The sequence below is a fragment of the Quercus suber genome, unplaced genomic scaffold (genome assembly GCF_002906115.3).
Source record: "Quercus suber isolate HL8 unplaced genomic scaffold, Cork oak 2.0 scaffold_919, whole genome shotgun sequence".
NCBI classification, from domain to species: Eukaryota; Viridiplantae; Streptophyta; class Magnoliopsida; order Fagales; family Fagaceae; genus Quercus; species Quercus suber.
Window position 1 is genome coordinate 65,239 of NW_027070342.1, and position 9,833 is coordinate 75,071.

Genomic DNA, 9,833 nt, shown 5'->3' on the forward strand with positions numbered 1-9,833 from the left:
TTGGAAATCATTCCAATTCTCATAAATAAATAAGGGGTTTCCTTACCGATCAGCGTAATCTCAACTGTGCAACAATTCAAGCAGCAGCTTTGGCTTTTGCTTTTTGTTTCTTGGCATCCAATGATGCTAAGCCTGTGCCCAATCCAACAGGAGCCTGATCTTCTTGCCCTGATGTCAATTCATCATTTTTGGAATCCACTGGGCTATTTGAAGGATGGCCATTGGCTTCCTTCTTCACTCCATCCGTTTCCCCACCTTCTGCCGCATCAGGGGTCATACCTGAATTGATAATATTGAGGAGTTGAGTAAGTGGTGGCATAGCTTGTACCGGAACGCCATGTGGACGTATCAAGAGGCCCCTAGCTGCAGCTTTCTTTCTGACTTCAGCTGCTGCACGGGCAGCTCTTTCATCAACTCCCCTCCCTCGAGGAGGATTGTCACTAATTATCGCAGCATTAAGAGATTTGTTGACAGAGGTGCCCGAACTCCCAGACCCTCCAGCTGTTGCAGCAGCTTGGAATGCCTGTATTAAGTCAGGATGGGCCTGTCGTGCAACATCAAATATCAAATGAGAAATTCTAAGTACCCACCAAAAAAGAAACAATATATCTTTTGGGGAAGTTAGGACAGCTCCAAGCAAGAAACAAACACCTGATTGACACCCAGAAGCGTTTTACAGTTCTCAATTTTTCTTTTTGATACTTCAATACTTGGGGGTAGAGAATATGAACCTTGGATGTCTCCATTAAAAACACTAAAAGGTATCAATTGAGCTACAAAGCTCTTCGCAATTCTTACTTTTTCTTTTTTTTCTTTGGCCAAAATACACTGTTAGTCCCTAAACTTTAGTCCATGAACAATTTTGTTCCTAAAGTTTTAAGTGCTAGCTTTTAGTCCCTACAAACTTAAAGAGATCCTTTTTAGTCCCTGGAAAGCTTAAAGTTTAAAAGTGATCACTTTTAGTTCCTAATGTGTCAAATTGAGTGATGACATGTCAGTTTTTAATTTGGTCGCATCATCTAAGTAAAAGCAACATTTTTAAACTTCAAGGGCTAAAATTTCTTGTGCGCTGGACTTATAAATAAAAAATAAAAAATTTCTTGCGTACTAAACTTTAGGAGTTGACAGTGTATTTAAAGCCTTTTTCTTTTAACAAAAAAAATAATTTGAAAAGGAATCCATCAAGGGATTTTAATACGCTATACTGTAGTACCAGGATAAAAAGACCTGGTTTTTAAGAACACAAAACCAGAAATGTAGGGGTTGTAGACACCATACAGAGATTGAGAAACAGAACATGCAAAAAAGGAAAAAAGCATGAGCACAGGAAAGCATTTATATCTATCAAGCAGAAGCAGTTCTGAGATCTGATCGCTTCCCTTTCATCTTGGATGAAGATGAAAATGTCCAGAACAAATAAGTAGAAACAAAAGTACCTTCAAAATATCAATAGCTTTTTGAGCAGAAGCTGCATTCAAAGCTTGGCCTTTTTGCTTTTGTGCATTCATCTGTCGAACAAGGTTTACAAAATTCAGAAACCAAAAGGGAATACAAAATCTTGTTAAGAACACAACAACTGTCCAAGAAATTCTATAGATCCTATATTACCTGTAACTCACGCATCTTAAATGTTTTCATCCAGTTTTGGGAGTCCCGTGTCCTTGAATCCTCCTCACCAAGTTGTTTGACAAGTATATCATAGGTTTTCTTCTCATGCTGGCATGCCAAAGGCAATAATTAGTGAATTATAATTAATTGTATCCCAATTATAAAAATTAAATTTTACTAAGGCACATACCTGGTGAGAAAGCTTGAAGGCACCCATACAATTGAATGCAATGGCAAGAGCATGATAGCATACAGCAGTTTGGATATGTTCCTCACCTAGAAGCCTTTCATTTTTTTTCAAAGCTTCTTGCAGATAACGAAGAGCTGTGTTCATATTTCCAATGTCTTGGTACATCATTGCAACATTTATAAAAGTTGCAGCGACATCAGGGTGATCTGGGCCTGATGACAAGCTTAGCAAGAGCAATGCCCGAGACATGTGCCGTAATGCAAGTTCTGTTTGGTTAAGTCCATGGTAGAAAAGAGCCATATTGCCATAACTGCAGTTAACCAAGAATTAGATCTCTATGTGACTGTAAGAGAGGGTTGCTTGGACACCAAAAAGAAAACAAAATTTTCTCCTATTAATACACAGAAATAGAAACAAATCTTTATTCTTTTCTTTTTTTGATAAGTAATACATAGAAACAAATCTATTTCATGTTACACATGATTTTCTAACTCATTCTGAAAACTGCATCCACTTTGATTTCATTATGGGTCTGTTTGAGATCTACTTATTTTGCTAAAACTGAAAACTTTTTGCTAAAAGTACTGTAAATAAATGTAAAAGTTAGCCGAAATAGTACAATGGGACCTATAAATAGTACCAAAAAATATAATAGAACCCATGAATAATGGCAAAAATAAGCTGAATAGTAAAATAAGTTAGCAAAAATAATCTTGCCAAACAGACACTATATGAGAATTCTTAGTTTTTATTGGTAAATTACGTACGCATAAAGTAGGTTTTGAACTCATGACCTCACCCTCCTACTTGCACTTAGAACAGAAGGAGTCGTTTGAGAAAGAACTCATTGGCTAATATTTGAAATAGTAACTTGTGGTAAATGAAATAACCACGTCCGTAATTGTTTTTTTTTTTTTTGGGGGTGGATAAGTAAATAACTACGTTCAATGAGTTTATATCATCAAACATTACAAATTGACAGATACCATCCAAACACCTCAATGCATTAAACAAAAGAAAAGAATAGAAGAGCATGCCTGTGAGCAGTGTCAGGGTGGTCCAAACCCAGGCACCGTTCATTTATTATAAGTTCCTTGTGCTGTTGCATTATCGCACCAGCCATGTCTCCTGCATGATACAAAACCATGGCAAGATACCTGAAAAGTTAAGAAAGGGAACACCAGTCAGGCTCAAGCAAATCATAAACAAATTTTTATATTGATCTGTTTTACTCTTGTAAGTGCAGATCAATGAATTGAAAATCAATCTTATAACCAAATAATAGCTAATTTAAAGATGCATAATTTTATAATCAGTCGTGTCTTGCAGGGGAACATTAGTGCCTGATAGCTATGATCAAAATCAAAGTACAAGATGCATAAATTTTTATATCACTAAGATCAACCAAACAATATTAGCAACAAATATGCAGAATCATTTTAGTTGAGATGTCTACCGACAGCAATTTGCAACTTCCCGATGCATTGGTCCAGTAACCTGCAACACAATTAAAAATAAATAAATTATAAACCATACCAAAGGAATTCAAAGAGGGCAAAATAATGGAATAACATACCTGCTGAAGTATTGAAAATGCCTCAGAAAATAATGTGTAGGCTTCACTAAGCATTCCCTGGAACAAAGAGTCACACAACTAAATAACATATCTTTCCATACAAGAATACGAAATAAAAAGTCATGACAACAATCACTCGGCAGAACTTTTAATTTTCTGCAATAGGTAGTCGTGTGTAAGTTTCATGAAATCTATCTCGACTGGTTCTACCTAGTGTACGTTTTATCTTAACAGATGCCCTGGAAAAACTCTTTTAAAGACTCAAATGACTCCAAAATACATTATATGCTCTTTCAATAGTAAATAATAGCTTAAACCAATGTTGATTCAATTTTAAACCAATTTGACCAAGCATTATTATACTCAAGATGAATATCACAATGGCCACCAAATTCGTGATCCTAAATTATGTTTGGGATTGTAAGTTTTTTTATGATTAATGTGGCATTCTGTTGACTAGACAATACATATTCGTGTAAGGATCTCAACAATAGAGCAAAGCGCAAATCATACCTCAGCCAATTGGATTTTACCCGTTTCCACAAGATCCTTGGCTTCTGAACACAAGGGAACTGAATGTTTCACTACAGGTTGGAGATTCATGATGTCGGACGTTTGGAAAGGTGCTACAGAATTAAAATCATATTTGCGAGCTGCAATAGTTATGCCTACCTGTAAAGAAAACAATATTCAAGCAAGTTGTATGCTATTTCAGAAGCTTAAGCTATAGAAATATTAACATGAGATATGCGATTAGTTTCATCAAGGCAGATAAATTTTAGCACTTGAACTAACTAGAATGGAGCAGGGCTGCAAAACAGGAAACTCACATGTACAAACTAAATCAAATTAAGCAATCCCAGGACCCAGAATATTAAGAATTTAGGTGGCTGTACTCAGGTTCCAAGAACTAATCTTATTCCACAAGTACTTATCAAAATAGGCAGTGTATACCAAGAAAAACATATTAGAAAAGTGCTATTTCAAAGTGTTGGACGATAGCTAGTTTCAAGAAGACCAGCTAGTTTGGCAAGTGTGGTATAAGTTTTCCAAATTCTGGAAGTGAAATTTCCATCTAATACTTGGGTTTAAAATGAATTTTGAAGCTGAGTAATCCTGGTAGACAAACTGTTGAAGTAACAAATAACATCATTGTTCACACAGGTAACATGGGAACCAAAATGGCAAAATATTTACATCCATTTCTGTTGTTGCAACTATACATATTGTGACTAAAATAGCATATTCTGGGATTCTAAGCACAGTAATTTACCCCTATAATATATAGTAGTTCCTTATGTTCAGATATTAACAAATCAATACTTGTGGAACATGATTTAAGGCATAATAAGTTAGACATGTCCAACTATAAAAGACCTGAACTCCTGCCATGTATAATAGGAAATATCTAGACAAAGCAGACAATAGCATGAGAAAGCACCAAGCATAAGAAGGAAAATGCATAAATGTAAGACATCATATACCATAAATATGCAATTGAACTAATCTTAAAACTATTATCCATCCTTCAGAGAATGTGCTCAACATAATTTTTTTTTTTTTTTTAAACTGACAATCATTTTTCTTTTATAAAGAATGGACAATCATATTACAAAAGGACAACACCCCTAATTTTCACTGCAATATATTGTGGTGTAATGAAATTCAAACGGGAATCAATTTGAGAAGATGAACTTATAATTACCTTCTGGCAAAGATTCCGTATAACAGAAACTTTCTTTACGCGTGACCTTGCATCCTCTGGCAACTCGAACTACAACAATGAGAAAATATATTTCAAACATACACCGACACACATTAGACATGAATCACAGAAGGAAGAAAGAATGTGATTGAGGATCCCATATGATACAGATTAGTCCATTTTATTTTCTACAGCATCAAAAGGAAAAGGACCAATCTAAAATGTGATCCCATTTCGGAATATGGCCCCTTGACGTCAGATGTACTATTGGGAAAAAAAAATCACAGTAAAAGATCTCCCAATTGCACAAGTTTTTTAACTAAGCAAGGAAAAAAAAAAGTAATAATAATAATCACCTAATTATATTTTTTTTGATATAGCCTAATAAATTTACTAAGATGCAACCCAAAATAAATATTTTTATTTTAAATACTTTTTGCAAGAAATGACTCCTTCAACCTTCTAGAAATATCCAGTGTCCTTGTAGAGACTTGATAAAAACTGATACCTGATATTTGAGTTTAGCAAATTCTTTTATGTCTGACCATAGAGTTTCTGAGCTAACATTCATAAATGACAATTGATTCTTCCTTGCAGACGCCCCACCTTTAAACCTTCCTTGCCCCTTAGAAGGCTTTCCTGAAGATTGATGGCCTCCTTGGTCCTAAAAAAAATATAAACATAAAGAACAGCCTTGGGTCAAGATTTCTCCATCAAGAGTAAAATTTCATGTTACCATTTCCATTTAAGAAAATTGAGTGAATTTAGTAAAGATTTTAGATTCTAAACATCATTTAATAATTTAAGAAAAAATTTAAACTTTCTTCTGAAGAAAAAGATGCAACTAAATTGCTTTGATTGTTGTACAATTACAATGACAGACCACAAATGGAGTGAACATATGGCCTCAAGAGTTAGCTCACAAAAAGCTCAAAGCTGAAAGGCAGTAAAAGCCAAAAAAAAAAAAAACCATAAGAAATCCTGAAACTATCGATCCATGTGACACATACCTTTTTGTGGGTTCTGGACTGCATATTGTTGGCAGCAACTTTTGAGCCAACAGCTTGAATACTTCCAAAAAAGCAGTTGAAGAAATGTGATATAGCTGGCGCAATATCATGATCCTCTATATCTCTCAAAACATCCTGCTCAAGATGGAGTCATTTTAATCAGACTAGGAAGGGAAGAGTGGATGTGAACAGGAAATGTGTTTCCACACGCACGTGTGCAAGCTATGCCAGACTGCCCTCTTGTAGGCAAAGTTGATGGTTTCTGTCTCTAACACCAACTTCAGGAAAAAGATGTCACATTTTACAATTGACATAGTAACATGCGACACCTCTTTGCAAAGTATTGTGGTGAAACTGAGGAATTAATTGAAACAAAGTATACGTTTGGTAACACCATTTATAATGTAGAAGCTGCTTAGATTATGCTTATCACCTTGAGGATGTGCTTTGCAGACCTAACAACAATCTCATTAGAACAAAGATCCCACAAATGAGGTAAATGTTTTGTCCCATCAGCCACCTGTAGCAAAGCTCCAGACATGTCAAAAGCAATACAATCATTTGCAGAAAGATGGAAAAGTTATGAACATGACAGCTTTAACACAAATAATAAATTTCAATTCAGGCATTGATTTATATATATTTCCCATAGTTATATGCTAATATTTAAGCATTCACAAACGCTTACTTTTCCAATATAGCGAACATTAATTCCATGAGCATGGAGTGCTTCAGTTAATGTTTGTCCATCCATAGGTGAAACTTCAAGCGTGCAAAGATCTTGTACAAACTTTGGAAGCACAATATTCGTAAGATATGAACTCACTTTCCTTACGTTTTCTTCATCTTCTGCTATCTCCTGGTGAAGGCATAGGATCAAAAACATATCAGATATTTCTTTTCTTTTTTTTTATTTTCTGACTGAATATTAGCAAATTTAGAATCCAACGAACTTGACAAACAATATTAATAGGTTCAAACTTGCCTCTTGACTCCCGGATAACTTAAATTCAGTTAAGACATTAGGGTTGAAAAGAATGTCCTCATGTGGTTCAGTTTCAGCTTGGGAAGAAGCACAATCCTTAACATTCTCATCCCTCCCTTCTTTTGTTACATCCTGTGAACAGAAACAGAGAGAACCACATATTGCAGATTACTAAGAGGAAATTCAGGGCACAAGCTATTTCTTATTATAATATATACCGAACAGAAATTGAACTGGTCTTACATGATGATAGTAACATAAACATGTGATTTATAGTTTCATGCCCAAATCCAAGTAAATACACAATTCCTTAAATGAAAATATACGCCCACAACCACTGCACCCACCAGATTTTTTTCCGTCAATTAATTTTAACAAAATATGAAAATATATACTCCAATTCAACCTTGGAATGTGCTAATTCTATAGGCCCCCATAAATATCCCATTCACTAAACACTCTAGTAAACCAGAAATAATAATGACACAAGAAACGGACCACAGGCATGATGGAGGTGCTACTCCAGAACCATATCCATTAGAAAAAATAATAATAATAAAAATGAGAGAAAGAGAGTGAGAACACATAGAGTTACGATTTCAAGTATGGCAACCTTTACTGCAAGAAATAGGCAAATTGCTAAAAATGACTCCAATGGGGGTTAAGTGTATAACTCAATTTGTTGCTTCAACTATAGCAGCTATATTCACACCAAAGCAGCTTCTAGAAACACAAACATGACAGATTCTGCTAATTCAAGGGCATTGAGATATTGTCATTTAATAAATATGCATGCATTACACACAGAAAAAGTTGAAATCACTGCTAATTCCATTGTGAATCATACCGCATCATATATAATTGGCACATAAAGTGAGTTAGCAGTAGGTAGTCCAAGAATACAAGGTGGGGAAAAAAAGGGGACAAAACCAATAAAATATAAATAAATATTTAATCACAGAATAAACTTTCAAGGATGCAATACACTCCTAACAAAAACACCACTATACAGCAATCAAAAGCTGCATTTTTTTTACAATCAAGCCTTAAAAACTTGATTTTTTTCTTGGAACTCGAGTTTTAGACACTCGAGATGCTAGTTTTCAATATTCTTTTACAACGTGACAACTAACTAAATTTTTTAATATTTATTGTTATTTAGAAAAAAAATTCGGCAATGAAGTAACAAATAACATCATTTTTCATTGTTCAGACAGGTAACACGGGAACCAAAATGGCAAAATATTTACATCCATATCTGTTGTTGCAACTATACATATTGTGACTGAAATAGCATATTCTGGGACTCTAAGCACAGTAATTTACCCCTATGATATATAGTAGTTCCTTATGTTCAGATATTAACAAATCAATACTCGTGGAACATTATTTAAGGCATAATAAGCTAGACACGTCCAACTATAAAAGTCCCGAAATCCTGACATGTATAATAGAAAATATCTAGACAAAGCAGACAATACCATGAGAAAGCGCCAAGCATAAGAAGGAAAATGCGTAAATGTAAGAAATCATATACCATAAATATGTAATTGAACTAATCTTAAAACTATTGTCCATCCTTCAGAGCATGTGCTCAACATAATTTTTTTTTTTTACACATTAGGCAATAGTAGCATAAGAATGGACAATCAATTTTTTTTGTAAAGAATGGGCAATCATATTATAGAAGGACAACACCCCTAATTTTCACCGCAATATATTGTGGCATTATGAAATTCAAACGGGAATCAATTTGAGAAGATGAACTTATAATTACCTTCTGGCAAAGATTCCGTATAACAGAAACTTTCATTACACGTGACCTTGCATCCTCTGGCAACTAGAACTACAACAATGAGAAAATATATTTCAAACATATACCAACACACATTAGACATGAATCACGGAAGGAAGAAAGAATGTGCTTGAGGATCCCATATGATACAGATTAGTCCATTTTATTTTCTACAGCATCAAAAGGAAAAGGACCAATCTAAAATGTGACCCCATTTCAGAATATGGCCCCTTGACGTCAGATGATGTACTACTGGGAAAAAAAAATCACAGTAAAAGATCTCCCAATTGCACAAGTTTTTTAGCTAAGCAAGGAAAAATAAAAGTAATAATAATAATCACCTAATTAAATTTTTTTTGATATAGCCTAATAAATTTACTAAGATGCAACCCAAAAAAAATATTTTTATTTTAAATACTTTTTGCAAGAAATGACTCCTTCAACCTTCTAGAAATATCCAGTGTCCTTGTAGAGACTTGATAAAAACTGATACCTGATATTTGAGTTTAGCAAATTCTTGTATGTCTGACCATAGAGTTTCTGAGCTAACATTCATAAATGACTTTTTGGTTCAACATTATTTCCCCATTAGGGAATACTTCACTGTTTCCTACCCGAGCAACAGAACTGGACAGCCTTATCAGATGATAACTGTTTGACAAGCTTGAATTCTCAATGTTTGAATTAGCATTTAATGAACGCTTCTTGGACAACTGCTCAAAGGTCCGCATCCACAGCAAAACTAAAGAATATATTGTTGTGAACATACCTATATCCAAAAATAAAAAGATACAACCTAATGTTAATCTGACAAATTAATGCATCTGTCACTTAAATAATAAGACTTTTTTTTATCTCAATAATAAGACTGCATAATAGTGCATTACAGAATGTAAATAATTCTCACAGGCAATAAGCATCTATACTAAAAGACAAAGCAAAGCAATGTCGCAATTTAACATGT

The 9,833-nt window shown here is 34.4% G+C and overlaps 1 protein-coding gene across 2 annotated transcripts in view; it reads right to left on the reverse strand.

Annotated features, from left to right (window-relative positions):
- Positions 1 to 9,833, reverse strand: part of LOC111985158 (clustered mitochondria protein) — a gene marked incomplete in the record, with an annotated part of 14,347 nt that continues 4,514 nt past the window's right edge. For both annotated transcript variants that reach the window (XM_065768288.1, XM_065768287.1), the window contains 14 exon segments: positions 1 to 544; positions 1,437 to 1,508; positions 1,609 to 1,716; positions 1,799 to 2,108; positions 2,836 to 2,955; positions 3,255 to 3,295; positions 3,375 to 3,431; positions 3,888 to 4,046; positions 5,080 to 5,148; positions 5,588 to 5,743; positions 6,090 to 6,224; positions 6,523 to 6,609; positions 6,778 to 6,948; positions 7,075 to 7,206. In XM_065768288.1, the coding sequence (XP_065624360.1) occupies positions 77 to 544; positions 1,437 to 1,508; positions 1,609 to 1,716; positions 1,799 to 2,108; positions 2,836 to 2,955; positions 3,255 to 3,295; positions 3,375 to 3,431; positions 3,888 to 4,046; positions 5,080 to 5,148; positions 5,588 to 5,743; positions 6,090 to 6,224; positions 6,523 to 6,609; positions 6,778 to 6,948; positions 7,075 to 7,206 (2,085 nt within the window).